At 40.9% G+C, this 20771-nt stretch overlaps 1 protein-coding gene across 5 annotated transcripts in view; it reads right to left on the minus strand.

Annotated features, from left to right (window-relative positions):
- AIG1 (androgen induced 1) overlaps positions 1-20771 on the minus strand; it is a 226843-nt gene that overhangs the window by 141531 nt on the left and 64541 nt on the right. For all 5 annotated transcript variants that reach the window (XM_046670435.1, XM_046670434.1, XM_046670432.1 and 2 more), the window contains one exon: positions 3175-3276. In XM_046670435.1, coding sequence (XP_046526391.1) covers positions 3175-3276 — 102 coding nt within the window. The remainder of the gene's footprint in view (positions 1-3174; positions 3277-20771) is intronic.

Raw genomic sequence — 20771 nt, forward strand, 5'->3', positions numbered from 1 at the left:
ACATGGAAGCAACCCAAGTGCCCATCAACTGATGAATGGATAAAGGAGATGTGGTGTATATATATATATACACACACACAATGGAATACTACTCAGGCATAAAAAAAGACAAAATTGTCTCACTTGCAACAACATGGTTGGACCTTGAGGGTATTATGTTAAGTGAAAAAAGCCAGACAGAGAAAGATAAACACCATAATATTTCAGTCATATGTGGAAGATAAACAAACACATGGATAAAGAGAACAGATTAGTGGTTACCAGAGGGAAGACAGTCGGGGGGGTGGACACAAGGGGTGAAGGGGCACATTTATATGGTGACTGACAATAATGTACAACTGAAATTTCACAATGCTATAGACTATTATGATCTCAATAAAAATATGTATATACAAAGTATAGACATCTTTAATGTTTTCATCAAAATATGAACATTAAAATAAATATAAACAATTTTTAAGGAATTATTATTATTATTATTATTTTTAAAGATTGGCACCTACGCTAACATCTGTTGCCAATCTTTTTTTTTTCTTCTCCCCAAAGCCCGCCAGTACATAGTTGTATATTTTAGTTGTGAGTGCCTCTGGCTGTGTTATATGGGATGCCGTCTAAACATGACCTGACGAGCAGTGCCATGTCCACACCCAGGACCTGAACTGCTGAAACCCTGGGCCACTGAAGCGGAGCACAAGAACTTAACCAGTCGGCCGTGGGGCCGGCCCCTAAGGAATTATTGTTAAAATTAAATATTGAAAGTAATCTATTAAAGTTAAAAGCAAATACAAATTATAATTATTATTAAACTTTTAAATAAAATTTTTAAAAAGCTGAAAATGCTTAATTTTTTGACATTTCATAACTCATTACACATTTTTATAAAAATTATTCACGATTACAGCATTTAACATCCATGTTTTAATTGCCAAGGCATTTATGAATATTCTATTTAAAGTTACATATATGCAAATTTAGGGTAATATAAATTGTTTAATATTGCAAAATATTTCTCAGCTACCATATACAATTTCTTTGTTAGTGATTCTGGAACCATAAGCTGGAGCATGAAGAAAAGCAAAGAAATGATCGTTCATCTCTATTAGGAAACCAAATTCATTGTGAAAGAATCTATTGAGCTCATATTATCTGAGAGGATTTAACACATATTAATTTCTTTTCCTTTTCCTAAATGCTTGTGTCTCTGAAACCCTCCTTGCATTTCTAAGTAGTGTTTGTCTCCAAGAGTGAGAATTTGAACCCATCAAAGTAAATCAAGGGAAAATTATGGGAGTCAAGTTGAAGTCCTAATGGCTGCATACATGCTTAATAAACCATCCGCTCAAAACATTAAATAGTGCCAGGATCTGCAAAGACTGTGATTCATTCTCTAGCCCAAAGGTAATATTGTGCAGTTTTGGAATATAGATAACAAGGCCAAAGAGTCAAGGATGGTACTTCTATAGCACGTGATACAATCATTTATTCTCAGCTAACACCCCTCTGTTGTAAGAAGCTTTCTGAGCTTCAGTTTCTTTACCTGTAAAAGGGATAATAACTTCTCGTTCATAGTACCATTGTGAAAATTAAATGGTATAACCACTATAGAAGGCCTGGCACACAGTAAGTTTTTGAAAAACAGTAGCTATTAGTATCGACTGGCAAAGAATTATGAAAACTGGCTATATGGAATTCATTCATCAATCTAATAAATATGGATTGATCCTACCAAATGTCCTGTGGCCAGGCAGAGTGCTTGGGAGTTGAAGGCTGCTGTTTTGCATGACACTTTTGTGGGGGACGTTGATATGTACAATAGAGATATGAAAGTGCTGTGGAAGCACAAATAATGGAAGCACTCACTTGGCTTGTGGGGTGAGGAAAGCTCCTTAGAGAAGATGTTACGTAAACTAGCAGGATGAGGAGGAGTTTCCCAGTCAAGAACGGGAAGTGCTTTGGGGTCAGAGGATTGCAAAGACATGGGCTCAAGAAAGGGTCTCCCACGTTCAAGAAAAGTGACAAGCTGGAGAGGGGCAGAAGGACCCTGTCAGGCTCTTGGACGGTTAAACTGAACTGACAAGACCCCGCTATTTGTTTGGAAGTAGACCAGAGGTGCCATGTTAATCCTCCAACAGCGCGGGTCTAACTGGCCTCGAAAAAAATTCCAGTTCTCTGAGATGTGGCATTTCTGACGCGTTGGCTTAAGAAAGCATTGATGAAAGCCCTCAGGACAGGAATGTTTGTGCGTTAGTACACACCACTTTTCTTGAAATATACCAAACTTGGGGGCAGAAGGGAAACTCTTATTCTGGACCTAAGACTCATGACTTCTAGCTTTTCGTTCCCCTATAATTTCTGTGATAGGTTGCCCTTTTCAGCAGGAGCACCCAGTGACATATTCTAAAAATTGCTGTAACCCAAAAATACAGGCTTCTTAGTTAACAACAAAACAGTGCTCAGTTCCAGAAGCAGAAAGGGAAGACGACACCATTTCTCTGCAGAAAACATATCCTCAAATCTTTTCAAGTGATGTGGAAACCAACCAAAGTATCTGATTTGAAACTTGTGAGGTTAACACCATGGCTAAAGCATCAGAGAGAGTTACACGGAGAAGAAGACAAGGACCCAGCAGCTGCAGACAAATACCCTGGGACGGGCAGAACCTGACAAGGCAGAGAGCCACCACTGAAGACACCTCCCATGCCTGCAGCAGGTCTCCCAGGGAAAATAAGAGCTTTGTTGCTCCTCTGGGGGCAAGTCTCCAAGTGCAATGGTTATTGTCAACATAGTCTCATTGATGTGAGGTGGAGGAAGAGCAGGGTGTCGACAGGTGTGCAGGTGGGAATCAATACTTAGGCTCCAAGAGGGGACAAGCCTTTAAATGGCACAGAAATTAAATTCATCCTGGAATAAGCTAGTTGCAGTGTATCTAACACCACTGACACCTCTTCTAAACTGTGGATTCATCTACTACATAGTTTTAATAGTGACTCAATTTCATGGGAAAACATTTTTTATTTCCATTCAGTATTCTTCTTGAATTGTAATCTCTCATTGCAATCTTCCAAGATTTCACAGCTATTTAGGTAGAGTCTATGGAGAGCCTAAATTGGAAAATAGCTCTTTAACAGATTTTTTTTTTAAATAAAATGAAATCGTTTGTTTTAGTCCACTCACCATTCCATGATTCAGCCACCCCGGGATAAAATTATCAAGCAACTTCGGGTAAATCATCTCTCTGTCGTAGGCATAAATGATCCAGAACACCGCTACGACGAACTGGAAGACAAAAGAAATTTCTTATTTTGAATTCACCAACTATTCACAACAGAAAATTTGTTGGTCACGTATTGTTCAAAGAACCCCAAAGAATTGCAATCTAGAATGAAGCACAATTCAGTAAACCAGCTAATTTCTGGAAAGATAGTTCTAACTTCATTCCACTGGGGTAAAGGTTGGGGTCCTTCCTCTTCCTTGATCTCCCAATTGTGTTCTCTCAGGCAAAGGCATTTGTTTGTGAGGGAGAGAGAAATGATCTGTCTGTCATCTGGAACAGCTCCCTTCCAGGGCTAATTGTGTTGGTTTGATTTCTCTCAAAAGGGTTTAAAAGTTCACTAGTGGTTTTCTGGATCCCATTCTGCACTGTACAGAGTTAGCACACATTCAAGAAGCTGTACTGTATTTTCCTTGAACCCATCATGTGGTTTAAATTAATCTCCACATTCTCAAGTTTCTATTTCACCACTAACAGCATTGAAATCACCGCTATAAAATGTCCCGAAGTCACTTTTCCAGCAAATGTATTAATTTACATGGGCTTTAGCTGCACTGAGAAGCAGAGGGCATGAGGGTAAAGGAAGATTCCTAATTCTCTTGGAATAATTTATAAGTTCATCTGGGTTCCAGAGCCTTATTTTGACCCATCAGCAGCATAATTATCAAAAAGAGAGCAGAGTACTGAATTTATTATCTTATCTTTCTTCAAACTAATGATGAGAGAGGAAGCTCGGATAAAATAAAGGAATGAATGACCCAAGGTCTTAACCTTCACTATAGGATTTAAAAGAAAAAGTAAATGCTTTTGTAAATAGTCAATAAGTGTAGCATGGAAAAGGGCACCATCCCAGAGAGAGGGATCAAAGTTTCTTTACAGTTACAGCTCAAAATAATAAATACAAGGGTAAAATGTAGCATGAGTAATAAACAGAAACAATTTTTATCTCATTTCTTATAAGTCATCCTTTTCCCCCACATTTTATTAAAAACAATTTTTTTTTGAGGAAGATTAGCCCTGAGCTAACATCTGCTGCCAATCCTCCTCTTTTTGCTGAGGAAGACTGGCCCTGAGCTAACATCCGTGCCCATCTTCCTCTACTTTATATGTGGGACGCCTGCCACAGCATGGCTTGACAAGTGGTGCCATGTCTGCACCCGGAATCTCAACTGGCAAACGTGCAAACTTAACCACTGTGCCACCGGGCCGGCCCCAGTAACAAATATTTTAATGCCACTTTTTATAAACCTCCTGGTGGTTATAGGTTAAGACTAGTAGTCAAAAGGTTTCCAAAGTTCTTTTCCAAGTGTGTCAGCCATGACATGGGTAATCTTGGCCTAAAAAGAAATTCATCCTTAAAACCTAGGATGTGATGAATATTTATTGTAGATTACACACATTGTTTTAATACCAGGTTGGGGTTTCCAGTTGTTTACCCTGCCTTGGGGTCAACTATTTTCAAACTCAGTTGATAAATGCACAAGATAAAAGAAGACAAAAAACTATTACTAGTTTAACATTAACTATCATTAAGAATTTTCTAGGAACAATGAGTAAGTTTTGAATTATCCACAATTTTGATTTATTCATTCCACTGAGACATCAAAGGTACTGAGTATCAGTGTGACCTGCCCTCAGACCTGGGCCCCATGCTTTACAGCCTTGCTACTCAGAGTGGGTTCCATGGATCAACAGCACCCATGTTACCAGAGATCTTGTTAGATGTGCTGAATGTCGTCCAGCCTGATATGTTCTGATCTTGCCTTTTAACAAGACCCTGAGGGCATTCATTTGCACACGAAAGTTTGAGGTGTCCTGCTGTGGAAGATCCTCCTGCAGCCAGGTGGAGTCTCCTCCTCCCCATGGAGGGAGGAGATCCCAGGGCCAAGTGGTTTGTCTACCCACGGTCAGCCCCACTCCTACACCACATCCTGGGAAACCGAGACCTGGAATTCCCTGCCCAAATAGACCCAAGTGTGCCTCAGGGCCTGTGTGGGCCTCCTTCCTGGGACTGACCAAGGAGAGCTGACTGCACAATAAATGTGTGTGTCCCTTGACCTGAGAGATGGTTAAGAGGCATCTGTTTCTGTAGGGTGGGGATCAAAGTTTTACATTTGGTCTGGGTGTCTACACACAGGCATGAAGTCTTTCAATCCTGGAATGGAGCCATAGATGGAAATCTCTGTACCTTTCCCCTATAAGGTACCCTAATCATGAGAGCAATACCTCCTCATATTCACAGGTACCTTCTTTCCTCAAGGGGAAGGGATTACACAGGGCTGTGGAGCAGGGAGCAGAATCTTGGGGCCATCTGAGAATTCTGCTGACAATACGCTTCCACTCTTCTTCTTTTCCCAAATTGTTTTGGCTATTTTAAGTATTTTGCATTTCCATTTAAATTTTAGGATCTCAGCTTGTTAATTCCTACAAAAATATCCTCCTAGAATTCTGATTATGACTCTACTGAATCAATATATTCAATCTGGGGAGAAACAGCATCTTAACATTGAGTCTTCTAACCGGGAACAAAACTTATGTCTCCATTTGTTGACATCTTCTCAAACTTCTCAATGCTTGCAGTTTCCAGTGTACAGATCTTGCACATATTTTGTTAAACCTGTCACTCAGCATTTCGTGTTTTTTGTGCTACTGTGGATAGTACTAAGTTCTTTTAAGCTCTTTGTTGCCAATATACAAAAATACAACTGATTTTTGTATATTGGCATAGTATCCTGTATCTTTGCTAAATTCACTTAGTAGTTTGAGTAGTTATGCAAAAAATTACTGTAGATTTTTACATGTACACGAACTACAAATAAAAACAGTGTTTCTTCTTTACAGTTTGTATGCTTTTTGCTTCTTTTTCTCTTCTTGCTGCACCACCTGGGGCCCTGGAGCAGTGCTCACCAGAAGCGACTTAGGGTGAGCAGCCCTGCCCTCTGCCCTATCTCAGGGAAAGGGTTCAACCTTTCAACATTTAAGTTTGAGATTAGCTGCAGTTTTTCTTAGACGCCTTTTATCAAGTTGAGGAAAATCTCTCCTATTCTTAACTTAGGAAAGTAATGAATGAGTGCTGAAATTTTTCAGATGACTTTGCTACATATCTGGGGGTGATCATACAGTTTTTCTCCTTTATTTCGTTCATATGACGAATTATATCGATTGTGAATGTTAAACCAACCTAATTCCTGGTCATCATGTATCATCATTTTTATATTTCGCTGGATTCAACTTGCTGACATTTTATTAAGGATATTTTTCCATTTTTATTCATAAAGTATATCAATCTGTAGTTAGTTTTCTATTCTCATAACGTCTTTTTCTAATTTTGGTAATAGGATAATGCTGGCCTCAAAATGTAAATTGGAAAGTGCTCCCTCCTTTATTTTCTGGAGGACTTTGTGCAAGATTGGCCTTATTTCCTCCTTACCTATTTGATATACTTCTCCGGTGGAGCCATCTGGACTTGTAAGTTTCCTTTTGAGAAGATTTAACTGTGGATTCAATTTCTTTAATAGACATAGAATTTTCCAGCTTTCCATTCTTTTCTTGAGTTAGTTTTAGTCACTTTCGCCTTTTTCAGGATTTCTCCATTTCATCTAAGTTTTTGAATTTATAAGTTGTTCTTAATATTCCACTATAGAAGTTGGCAAATACGACAAATCAGGTGGTTTTTCCCTGGTGAGCCTTTGTTAATTGTTTACCAGCACACCACTGTTGAGAGCTACTTTCTATTCACTAGGAGTGACCATTCATGGTGTCCCTACCACATGGAAAGCATTGTGGGATCATCCTTACTAGTGCAATTTGGTTAATCCTTTGACCCCTACCATATATTGGGGGGATTACACGGGTTATGAAAAGTGAAGTGCCTTTCAAGAAAGTGTCAGTCACCAAGTTTCTTAGTGTAACACTAGAAGGTCAAGAGGCACAGCTGAGTAATTAGTCTCCTAAATAATTCTTGAGATATAAACACCACACAGATGGTAGCTTTTTGGCTTCCTGCGCTGGTATCCTCTTGATAGTATGATCATCAGCAAACCCAAAATAAGTTTGAACTCTACGACCAGGGCACGGATACGAAACAAAAATAGGTTCTCTTGGACAGGCGAAGTGGTACTGAAACGTTCCGCTGTTGTGAAGACGCTCCTTCTCTGGCCAGCACCAATGGCCAGCTATTCCTCAGCACACACCTGCTGCTTCTCAGCTGCCAGGACCAGAATACTGTACTTGAACTGAGAATGGGAGGAACACAGTCACTTCCCAGTCCTTCCAGCCTCCCAGAAAGAATTCTTGTGTTACAGCTAGCCACGGGGGCCTCATCTTAACCCCCAGAACTATTAGAAATGAATGCAAAAGAAAACCAGATTCACACTTTGTCTCTTTTTGTAAGGAGTCTCTCATGGAGTCCAGTAGAAGCTGAAGCTAATCAGCTTTAGTCCACTTCTAAGAAGACGCTCTACTGATTAATGAGAAAATCTTTGGAATTTAGTAAAAATGGATTAGAACACGAAGGACGTCACAGAGAAGTCTGCCATGAAGGAGGCTAAAGATAAAAGTCACTTATCTATAGAGTTGTCTATAAAGGCCGTTTGGCATTATCTCAAACACCCACTATTGAAGGAGGAAAGGAAGGAAAAAGGGAGGGAAGGAGGAAATTAATGAATACATCTTGAAAGTCTTTAGTTTCAACATAACATGATTCCTATAAAATTGCTTCCCCTTTTAAAACGAATCTATTACAATGTACCCAGACTTTACCAAATACTGACTGAAATCATTTAAGTTCTGTTCTGAGCTCTATTCCTTTGCTTCCAGATTCCTTTTCATGATTTGCTTTCCCATCAATTCTTTCCATGGTCATATTTTTGCTGAGAGGTAATGTTTAGACATGTTTCCCGTGTAATTTCTCTTTCCAAGCACATGGAGCCTGAGAAGAAGCTATGTGTTCTGGATGTGTTCCGGCTTTGTCTGATGGCCTCCATGCAAAGAGTGGAAGTCTCATTTTGACAAGGCCCTTGTCTTCCCACTTTCCAAATCTAGGAGCTCCTGAGTCCCTAAAAGCTCGCCTTCTGGCTGCCTTCCCTCAGCCATACCCTCAAATTCAGAAATGCACAGTGAAGCACGGGGCCTCTGAAACGTTGTAGTATCTTTTGTTTCAGAGTACAATTAGTTTCTAGTACTCATTCCTAGAAGTGTGACACAGAACTCCTCTACTTGAATTACGAGCTATGGGTAACATTATATTTTTTATACTACGCATTCTGCTCAAATTACCTTAAAACCAGAATTTCCACTTAGAGAGTTTCTAAAGTACGTGTTGATGTTATGCCTTTCTTCATGGCTTTCAATTCTCATCTTTCTGGTGGAATTTATAAATTATCCACATTTATCTACATTTAGGTCCTTAATTATCTCTACTGGCTGAGTAAATAATGTGAGAATACAAACCCAGCTTCTCTAGGTGCCCATAGGATTTCGTGCCTGCAACCTCGGCTTGTACTGTATTCCCTCTTACTCCCTAAGCTCCAACTGACAATTTGATTGCTCCTAAAACTCATTAAGCCATTTTCTGCCTCAGGACTGTAGCATTTTCTACTTTCCATGCCAGGAATGTTCTTGCCCTTTCTCACGTGGCTGGATTCTCTGTTTCTTCAGGTCTAGCTTAAACAGCACCTCTTCATGGAAGCCTTGCCAATGACTCCGCTGCGCCATTATTTTGTGTCATAGACCTTGAGGGAAAAGAGGCTCTTTTTGTTGTTGTTCAATTATTCATTGTCTGGCTATTCAGTGAGAAAGTGAAGTCTCAGAGATCAGGAGCTTGTCTGTCTTTATTGCCGTTCCCCCATTGCCCGGCATATAACATATTTATGATAAAAAGTTGCTGAATAAATGAACAAAGGTGTATTGCTGCTCCTTATATGTGGCAGACCCCACATTTCCCATAGGAGCAAGTACCCTTTTACGACTTCAGTTTTCTTTCTATTGACCTAAAATCTCTCTTTTATGTTCTCTGTAACTTTTTTGTCTTCCTGTCGTGAGGAAGATAATCCTTCTTTCCAAGGTTATTCTTCTAGCCTATCCCTTCTCAGATCTTCTATCAGCCCCTCCTTCACCACTGAAGTTTTCTATCGTCCTAAATTAATCCTCCTCTGGACTTGTAGATCAAGATGGAAGACTAAAGGCTCTCTTTCCTGAAATCAACCAAGAATAAGGACAATGAGAAACAGAAATGAAACCAAAGAAAGTAGGAAACACCCATAATCCAAACATCACTCTTTTCAAAAGGCTGCCAAGTATTAAGACAACTGAACCAGGACAGGGGAAGACTCTGGTGTAAGAAACAAGACCCCAGGTCTCCCCGGTTGAGCGAGCAGAACAGAGAGATCACAACAGACGACACTCACGAAGGGACCCTAGATGGCCCTTGCTGGGAGCAGGAGGTCTGAGATGCATGGGAGCTCTGGGGAAATGTTCGGATCCCTGGTTGGCTTCAGGAGTCAGAGGTGATGATGTTAAGTAGAAATGAGCCAGCATGTCATCTCTGCAACAAGCAGGATGTGGGTCTGTTAAGTAAACAAGGATCCGTGGTAACCAGCTTGAATGCACAGCTCACGCTCACCTGACAAACACCCAGCTCCCTGTGACCACACAAAAGGCTTGGGACCAGGAGTCAAGGAAAGAGAAATGAGTGTAGCCCAGAAAGAAGCCATTCTCCAGGGGACGGTGATGGAAAACAGACGGAGATTCCAGCTGCCCTCGCTCAGTTCCCTAACCTGTTTCCACTTCTACCCTTTCACAAATAGCTGGCTCAGGAGGAACAGACCCATTTAAGGATGAGTAAGCCTGAGAAAAAGAAATAGCATGGAATGTATTCATAGATACCACAGGAAAAAAAGAGAGAGAGAGATAAAGCAGAATATGATCCCTCCCAAAAGAAGGCAATGGAACAATACAAACTAGGGAAATTATGCCAAGAAAAGTATAATTTATGATCAAATAATTCTCCATTAAGGAAAAGAGGTCAAAGAAGAAAAATCGAGCCTTAAAGAAGAGAAGAAGATAAAGGTGAATGGACAGACTTAAAAATAAGTAAAATATAAAGCCACATAAAATGGAAAGGCATATTATAAGCAGTGAAAGGAGAAACTGCCTTGGTGAAGACAGCTGGGGTTGGCTTTCTGCAGTATGGTGGACTAGACATGCTGGAAAACCTTCCCGCTGCGAAACACCAGGTGCTGAATACATACGACAAATACACTCTCAAATGTATTGCTTAGCACGCAAGAAAGAAAGGGAATCACTGGGAGCCAAAAAAAAACAACCACCCATACAGACAAAAAAAGAACAGGGGAAAAACCAGCACAGTCGCAAACACAGAAACCGGGGCTGCCCTGGAAGCAAATGCCAGTCCCAGAATGAGAGCAGTCAGAATTGTGGCCCTGGGGAGGCATGGCGAAGGCCGTGGCATGTACGAGCTGGTGGAGTGGGTACTGAACCTGAGGCGCTTGGCCCACAGAGGGGTTATACCCACCATGGAAGGGCAGGCTACAGAAAGCACCCTTCCTCAGGTTAAATAAATTGCTTTCTATTCCTAAGTGCTAAGATTTTTCTAATGAAAAAGTTTTCATCTCATTGAATTTGGTTCTGCATTGAGATCATCATTCTTCCTCCTTTATCTTTGTATTCATGAAAGCTAAGGGTGGTAATTAAGCAAGGTCAACAAGTTTTATACGTGTATCCAATAACTGTACTGGATATTGTGGTGCTTCTCCCAGGTCCCCTCTTCAGGGCCCATGCATCCATCATCTTCCAGATACTGGGAATATCAGTTGCTAGCACTGTCAGCTGCATCCCTCATTAGGAGTCCCCCTCACCAACCAATTCTCTGACACTAGTTGGCCGTCCTACAATTTAACCCAATTCTGACACTATCTACCTGGAGACAATGTCAAATCCCACAGGTTAAGGTTCAGTCCTACGAGACTGCCCCCTGCCTTCAGAAACCAATCTCAAGTCCAGGTTGTCATCAGTACTTCTGACCAACTGGTTATAGGCTGGAGGTCCCAATGATCCCCCACCACGGGTTCTATCAATTTGCTAGAGTGGCTCACAGAACTCAGGGAAACATTTACTTAACGTTTATTCTAAAAGGATGTGATAAAGGACACAGACGGACATCCGGATGGCGGAGATGTGTAGGGCAAGGTACGTGGAAGGGTTGCAGAGTTTCCATGCCCTCTCTGGGCCTGCTACTCTCCCAGCATCTCCCTGTGCTCACCAACCTGGAAGCTCCCCAAATCCTAGACTATATGGAGGCTTCATCACCTAGGCATGATCGATCATTAACTCCATTTTCAGACCTTCTTCCTTCTCAAGAGGAGAGGGGGCGGCACTGAAAATTCCAAGCTACTAATCATAGCTTGGTCTTTCTGGTGACCAGCTCCCATGCAGAAGTCACCAGGAGCCCGTCCCAGAGTTGCCTCATTAGAACAAAAGACGCTCCTAGTGCTCTTATCACTTAGGAAATTACAGGGGTTTTAGGAGCTCTGTGTCAGGAACCAGGGTGGGCAGAGACCAATATACATATTTTCCACTACCTCACAAATGCCAAAAGCAATTTCATTTCTGGTTTCTCTAGAAAGGTCTGCACAAAGCGGGAAATCGATGAATGTTTGGCAAGTAAATATGTTTGGTTAATCATTCTAGAAAAGTCAAAAGGAAAAGGAAAATGGTCATAAATGGAGAAAAATCATGGATGGAACATGACATCAAAGTCACAGGAAAACAACACGGAATGTAGAACAAGTCAGGAGAATCCTGTTTGCCTTCACTGGTAATAAGTGCATTATTTCAAGTGTCTCAATAAGGATTATTCGACTAGGTACATCTTCCCTCTGGCAAGTTTATATCCACAGGATAGATAAGAGGATTGATGCAGAATATTTGCTGGTCCTAACAGATACTTGGGTCTTGTCGTGTACCTTGAAACTATGCCTCATCTCTACTCAAATCTTAATTAATAGGCTCCTATCTATTCTCACATCATCTTTGGGGTGCAAGTCTTCCCCAGAGTACCAGCTTATAGGGCAAAGTCCCTATGATCCGGGGTGCCCAGACTCTTTGTCAAGGGTCATGCCCATGTCACTTCTGTGCCTACAGGCTGAAACTGCACCAATCATGCCATATTCCCCTGGTCCTGGCTCTCCTTGGAGCCTCAGGCATCTCTGTCAGGCCTGTGTCACCACTGACTGAAACATGGAACAGATGGCTTTCATCTTTGCTTTTTTTCCTCCAACTGGACCCCAATTGCCTGGGATTGCCTTCCAGTGGTGGCAGTCTTCTTTTGTGAAGAGCGATGTTTGAAGGTTTATTACACTGCCCAGAGAGCATCCTGGAGGTGGTGGGCCTGGTTAGTAAGGTGGCGTGTATTGTGAGAGGGTAGGGTGTGGAGAAGATGAGGCCCTCAGGAAGGAAACTTTTTGTTTCTTTCACTTTCCGGTCATCCATCAAGCTACAGAAATAGGGGCAAAGAAATACTGATATGATGAGCATGAATCAGGAGTAGTTGTGACTCTGATGGAAAACTACAAAGAGTACAGCCAACAGCATAGACAGAATGAAAAGGGCAATCAGGTGCTCCAGCAAAACGCACAGTCACGTAGCTGGATCCAATAAACACAATGGAAACAGTTATGTCCTTTAACGGCGCGATGGTAGAGCTGGACCCTGACGTAGCTGGCCCAATCACTTCCTGAAAAGGGACTTAAAGTTAAGATAACTTCTATTACTGAGACACTGACACAAAAGAGACTCAGTAAGGGCCAAGGATGAGCCCACTCTTTAGATAAGGCTTGTGGTAGAAAGGGAATCAGAGCTTAAATATCATCTATATGGCGAAATAAATGCTCCGAATTACTCTCTCAATGAAAACAACCAAAAAAATAAAAGGCTAATAAAACATTAAGTAGGTTACCATTTATTAGTTTCTTTTTTACCCTTTCAGTTTCTCTTCACATATACAAGAAAAAAATGTACACACCCACACATACGTCTGCATATTCACATATATATTCTATAGATATATCCCCTTCTTAAATATATACAATATCATACTAGACAATCCTGATTCTGTGTTTCACAACATATCCAGGAAATATAAGACATTTTTTAAAATAAACCACCATGTGGCAAAAAGTAGTGAAACTGTAGATGTCAAAATAAAGTGAGAGTGAGAATCCAGGAGGGCAGCGAGCACAGAGGCCAGCTTTCCTCCAGAGGTACCTGTCAAACCTCAGTGACCATGAGCTTAGCTTTTGATGCTCTGTGGGATTCAGGAGATAGGAGATAAAGATTGCCCAAGGCAGGAGCCTGGAGGCCTCCACATAAAACTAGTATGCAGAGGGTTACCCCTTCAGTGTCAGGGTGAATAAGGAATGACCCTCAGCACACAAGAGGACAGTAAGGAAATGGGCCTGCTGTAACCTTAGCTCTGCATTGAGAGGAAAGAGAAAGAAAAATTACGCTGACACTTCATGACCATGGAGAGCCATCAGAGCCCTAGGAAAGCCATCACGTGGGTTCGTGGCCTGACATGGGCATTCAGGAGGATGTTGTGACCTGAAACACGTGTTCTTTTTAAGCACAAGTTGAGATTATGAAAACTGACCACCATCTAGGCCAAAAAGCAAGCTTCAAAAAAATCTCAGAGTATTGGTATCCTACTGATTGTAGTCTCTAATCAAAATCCAATTAAGTTCCAAATCAATAATAGAAGGCTAAAAATTCTTATATGTTTGGAAATCTAAAAGATACTTACTTAAAAAACTTATGGATTGAACCTAAAATCATGACAGACTCTAGAAAATATTTATAAATAAACAATAATAAAAATGATAGATACAATTCTTGTGGGATATAAAGTGTCAATTGAAGGAAACGTATAGGCTTCTATACTTACACCAGAAAAGAAGAAAGAGTAAAAATTAATGAGTGAGCTATACATCTTCAGAAATAGAAAAGAACAGCCAACTAATTAGTGAAATAGAAAACAAACATACAAGATAGGATCAATGAAGCCAAGATAAATTCTGGCAAGGCTGGTAAAGAAAAAAAAAAGAGAAAACATAAATAAGCAATTTAAGGAATATCAGGAAATACCTACCAGGAGAGAAAAGGGACATTGCTACAGATATCATGAGATCAAAATTATCAAAAACATTTGTGGACAAGTTTGTCATTAATTTGAAAATCTGATGAAATAAAATTCTCAATTCAGAAAACACTACTTATCAAAACTGACTCAAGAGGAAATAGAAAATCCAAATAATGTTATAATTGTGAAATCAAGTCAGAAGTTAGAAATCTTCCCAAGAAGAGTAAGACAGACACACATCAGCAGTGGTTTCCATAAAACACTCAAAGGGACAACTCCACTCTTTCTCACCAATCTTCCAGAGGATGAAAAGAAGAGAACGTGCCCCAGCATACTTCATAAGGCTAGGATAACAGTGATATCATAACAGAAAAGAACAGTTACAGAAACGAAAATCTCATGCAAATATCATTCATGAACACACGCAAAAATCCTAAGCAGAACCTTAAAATAAATTCATCAATGTTTATGAAACATACTACATCATGACCACGTCAGTTTTATCCCAAGGATGCAAGGTTAGTCTGATATTAGAAAGTCATTATGTATTTCACACATCAACAGAACAAAGGAGAAAAATAATATGATCACCTCCGCAGGTGCAGAAAAAGAATCTAAAAAAATTTGACAATCATGTGTGATAACAATTCTCAGCAAATAAGGAATAACAGTCCTCTCTTAGGGAATACGGCACCCGACACCGTACTCAGATTCTCACGGGCTGAGGTGACCAACGTGTGTTGGCACACTTGTATTTCACTGCAGCACATGTTTAGGAGGCTTTTTCCTGGAGAATTTCTTGCATATGTGGAGCAGGAGACATGTACAAGAATGTTTAGAGTAGTTTTGCCCAGAACAGCCAAAAAATCGGAAACAAGCCCAGTATCCATCAACAGTAACATAGATAAACAAATTTCCCTGGTGAAAATTCTGAAGACAGATAAAATCTTCTGAGAAATCATAATTTTTTTTCTCTTTTGTGCAAATTTTGACCTTCAAGTTCAGTAAGCCAATTACTGATTCTCGCAGAAAATAAAATGTATACATACCATTGCCAAAGTTTCCAGGGGAACTAAGTTGGAAATTGTTGGTGAGAAGGTTGTAGCAGAGAAGACATATCTCTAACTTACAATGTAAACTGCACCTAGCAGTTTATTACTTTCCCTTTTACCAGTATTTTAATCTTTCCCCTTACCTTCTTCTGTCTTCTTGAGGCATAAGAATTCCTTCTGGCACTTTGCATGGTATGACCATACAAACCCTGGGAATTTCCAATCCTGGAATTCTCTAACCTTTTGAATGAGTGTTTGCAGTGGGGCAGCATCATACGTCACCAATGTATGTCACTTAACATGATGTTCTCTGTGATGTGATGCCATTGCTAGGGCAAATGGAAGGAAACTGACATTCTTTGACTGTTTGTCGTCTGCCAGATGCTGTTTTAGACACCCTGTCTCTCATTGTCTGTTAGAATAACCCTAGCGAGTTAGGTTTTTTTGAGCCCACTCTTCACAACAGAAAATCAAGACTTTGGGGCTGGCCCCGTGGCCGAGTGGTTAAGTTTGGGCACTCTGCTTCGGTCGCCCATGGTTTCGCCGGTTCGAATCCTGGGCGCCGACATGGCATGGCTCATCCAGCCACGCTGAGGCGTGTCCCACATACCACAACTAGAAGGACCCACAACTATGTAAATACACAACTATGTACTGGGGGGCTTTGGGGAGAAAATAAAAAACAAAAAGAAGAAGATTGGCAACCGATGTTAGCTCAGGTGCCAATCTGTTAAAAAAAAAAACAAAAAAACCAAGACTTTGAAAGCTTATGAACTTGCATTAGGAAGTGGTGGATCTAGAATTAGACCCAGGTTTGTCTCCAAGACTCAGGTTCTTTTGACTACATTGGTCACCTACGCTTCACACAGGTGAGATTACTCCACAAGATGTGTCATTTTAGCATTCTAATAACTAACCCTCCTCTTATGAGTTCAAAGTTTTACATTGATCCATTTTTAAATTGAATTGCACTCCCAAATAAATTGAGCAAGGCTTCTTTTACTCTCTTTCAAGTGACAATAAATAAAATAATTAAACACATCCATGAACTTCACCCAAGACTATTTTATTATGTTAGAGAACCACTGTCAATCAATTAGCATTGATAGAAGTGTCTATTTCAAAAAATTATTTATACCTTTTGTCATCATAAAAATCACTGAATAATCAAACTCTTGCTGTGTCTGCCTTTCTCTTTTTAAATAAAAGGGGACTACAGTCTAATTATTAGATATGATTACACTAAAATGAATACCCACAGGGCAACTATAAGTACATAGGAGAGACGTCCAGCTAATCATAACTTGAATTTAAAGTTACCACCTGAGAATAAAATTAAGAAAATCTCATTTAATGTAATCTAATAAAAGTTAATTAAGTCAGTCATTAGAGCATCCTTTCGTAGAAGCATCCTGCGTTACGTGGCCATGTGTCAATAACGGCTTATACTCAGTGCCTTGGGTGTAGTATCAGGATGGCCTGACGAGGATACTATTGTAACATGGAAGTTGAAGCCTGATCAAATGAATTAGAGTCTGCCCGAGAAGGATATGCTAACAGGAGAAAAATGATCACCATATTGGGTAGGCTTAGGGGTATAAAAAAGCAAGACAGTGTCTCCAGCTTTGTACAGAGGACAAGGTCCCCTGGCCACCCAAGGTAGCATTCTGGTCCACCCAGCAAGTCAATCCCTATGGTGCAAAAGGATGGATCAGACCATAGTAATTTGACCACCTGCCACTAATTTCATCAAACATCACCCCTTGCCTTGATTTCAAGTTCACCCAGAAATCTTCCGGCTACCCTTTAGCCTCTTCAAAGTTGTCATGCCTCTAGGGAGAGCTTATGCAGACTCCAGTCGGTGACAATATTTTTTTATCAGTATAAATTACTTAATTATCTTTCTGAGTCAAACTTTAGTCTATAATCATTTAATTAGCGTGAGTACATTTACTTCAAAATAGACTGACAGAACTGAGTGTCTGGGTCTTTGGTCCTGGCTACAGTGGCATTTGAGTGCTGTCCCAGCACACTGGAACACCCACAGAATGCCACCTCACTGCCTTTGAACTGCTGTGGAGATAGGAGTGGAAGGAGGCTAAGGTTTTCTGTGTTTTGTTTATTTTAGATTATATGCATAAACAAAGTAGGAAAATACGTAGCAAATTCTGTCCAAGGTTTGCAATGGGAAAAGAACTTTTGGAGAGATCGGTGCATTTGTTTTTTAGTATCATATCAACAGCGTATCAATGTTCCTTCTTTTTTCCTCTATGAACAATTTATCCTTTAAATTTAAAGCATGAAAGTCTCTAAATGAGAATACATCTGCAAATGAGAACACATATGTGGTTTTCTTATTATAAAAGTAATAAATGCTCCTTGTAGAACTGTGTGTGGACTTTTGCTTTTATCTTTTAAATTATTCTATGGTGATCGGCGCTCTATAAATAAAGTGGAAGGAGTCAACAAGCAAATGGTCATCTTTGGAACCAAAATGGCTCAAAAATGCATATATGCAGCCTGAGGTCAGCCATCTGTCTGCCTGATGGCATTTCTGGAATCTTTCCTGGCATTTGGTCTACCTGAATTCCTTGTCATCTGCTTAGGCCCCCTCTAGAATTGCTGACCAATTACGGATTTCTTTTGGTTGAAGAATGCTTCTGTTCAATTAAGAGCTAGGAGGTTGCACTAAACTAATTACTTTGAGGATCAGCAGTTCAGGAAGGTGCCAAGACTGGGGAGAAACATCTGCTTGATGCTGATCTGCACAAAGAGCTAAGAGACCCAAAGAAAATCTATTTCGTGTGGATGACTCTTCTCCCTAGGGCTTTCTTTCTTTTTCCTCCCTTCCTACCCTTTCTCTTGGAAATTCTTCAAGCACAGAGCATTCATCCGTCACTACTGACCGGGTCCAACATGGCAGGCATTATTCTCTAGGTAGGTGTGAGCAAAGCAAGAACCAGCTGTTACAGTCAGCATGGCAGCAGCCTTCCCACCTCAGTGCACCTGTCCTCTTGGTGACATCACAGTCTGCAGGCATGAGCGAGCTTCCTATTGTCTACTGCCTCTTGTTTTTATAAGAGCACCTTCTAGAGTAAGTGAAACCCTGTGAGAGCATTTAATATAGCAACTAGCGTGTGGCACTCAATTGCAGCTGAATTTGCCAGAAGGTCTATGGAACATTTCTCCCCATTTTCCTGACTTGCCTTACTTTTCAAGATAAAATGCCTAAGAAGGTTCCTCTATGTATCCTGCGCATAATATAGAAGACACTGATCCAAACAGGCAAGATTATTTACAGGCGGCCTTCGCTGAACCATGCTGAGGCCCAGGAAGCTGGGCCCCTTTGATGAACTGATTTGACTCAGACCACCTCAAATCTGTGTTGGAAAATAGGTAAAGGGATAAATTATAAATTTAAAAAGAAAAGCAAAGCAGAACAAAGTGGTTTTCGGCAATTCTTAGTAAAATATTTCGCTGGGTAGGCACAGTTCATTTGTTAGGATACCCATGTGGAACGCATTGGATCATTTTTTGCCAAAAATATTCTTCTGCAATTGTGCAGCTATGCACTATGCCTTCTTGGAAGCCCAGAGATGATTTACAGATGATACTGTAACCATTTTTTAAAATGTAGCTAATTCTCCTGATAAAACCTTATTTTCACATCTTGAAAACAAGCATATTGGGTAAATATGTGGTAGCCTAAATCTGTACTCAATTGTTGAAATGAGAAGACAAGGCGGGAAGATGTTCTTTTGTTGCCAAAATTTGTACTTTGCAAACTGGCCTGTAAAACTATAAAACCGCTGAGTATTAAGCACAAATGAACAGTCCTTTGTTGAACAGCCTCAAGGAAAAAGATAAACAGTGACTTTTGATCCAGATTCTGTACCACTCCCTTTCTTCTGTTGATGCATCCTGCTAAACTTGAAATTGTGGTTGGCTCAGACTTTATGTTCCCAGCTGAAAACGTCTATTGGGCGAATGATGAGAAGCAAAGTTAGGTTTGGCTTGTCAAAAAGTGAGGCATCCCTGCTCAGAGCAAGTACTCCACTGGTCAGAGTGTTTGGGTGCAAGCCTGGGTGCCCGTTCACTAGCGGCGGACCTCAGGCAAGTTGCCTAGACAGTGGCAACCCCATCTGTAAAACCGTAACATGGAAGCATCTTCTCTAAAGTGAGAATAATGAAATTCCTACCTTTTGGGGCTATGAGCATTAACTAAATCATTAGAGCAAGGCCTTCAGCGCAGCGTCTGGCCACAGGAGCACGCAGCAGGAATCAGCTCTCCTGAGATTTTGCAGCCTCTTCAGTTGTTTGTGGGTCTTGCCCAGATGGGGAGGGAGACAGTGAGAAGTCTCAGAAAGTAAAAATGGGACCGCTCATCCACAGGCTGGAACCGAAAGGAAAGGCACAAGCCATTTGCAACAACACGGATGGACCATAAGGGTGTGGTGCTAAGTGAAATAAGCCAGACAGAGAAAGACAAATAGTGCATGATTTCACTCCTTTGTGGAAGATAAACAAACACGTGGACAAAGAGAGCAGAAGAGTGGTTACCAGAGGGGAAGAGGGCTGGGGGGGGGGTGGGGGGGACGAAAGGGATAAAGGGGCATACATGTATGATGACAGATAAAAACTGGACTATTGGTGGTGAGCACGATGCAGTCTATATAGAAACTGATATATAATGATGTACACCTGAAACTTACACCACGTTATTAACCAACGTGACCTCAATAAAATAATAATAATAATAATAATAAAAGAAAGGCACCAGCAAATGCCTCTGGGTATATGGTGTCTGCTTTAGAATTCTCAGGTGATTTGTGGGGCAGGGGGCTACAGGCAGCACTTCTGAATATTCAGACACAGATGTCATTACATCAATGAACGTAGGGGCTGTTTACCTTCCTGCCTCAGTGCTAACTTTGACAGCAATCCCCTGGGCATGTGCGTGGGAGTGCGCTTGCATGAAGGCAGTCATTCTAACTTTGTAGTTGACTTTTACGGTGCAAAGGGAGCAGGCCCTACATAGATAAGGGGTGAGATGATAAAGACAGGCGCAGAAAAATCCTCTCTGCCTAGGAAGGTTCGCGCCTTCTAACTCGGGTGCACCACTCGTTTATGTTTGGGTTCTTTCTTATTTCACATCCCTCCCCAGTCTCCCCACGCTGACTAATGAACAAAGTGGTGGAGAACCCGGAGAAACACAGGAGCAGATTGGGAGGGAAGGGTGCCTCCTGGTTCCCTCTGTGACACAGCTCCCTGCGTTTTCCTCATGTCACACCAA

This window comes from Equus quagga, chromosome 8 (genome assembly GCF_021613505.1).
Source record: "Equus quagga isolate Etosha38 chromosome 8, UCLA_HA_Equagga_1.0, whole genome shotgun sequence".
NCBI lineage: Eukaryota > Metazoa > Chordata > Mammalia > Perissodactyla > Equidae > Equus > Equus quagga.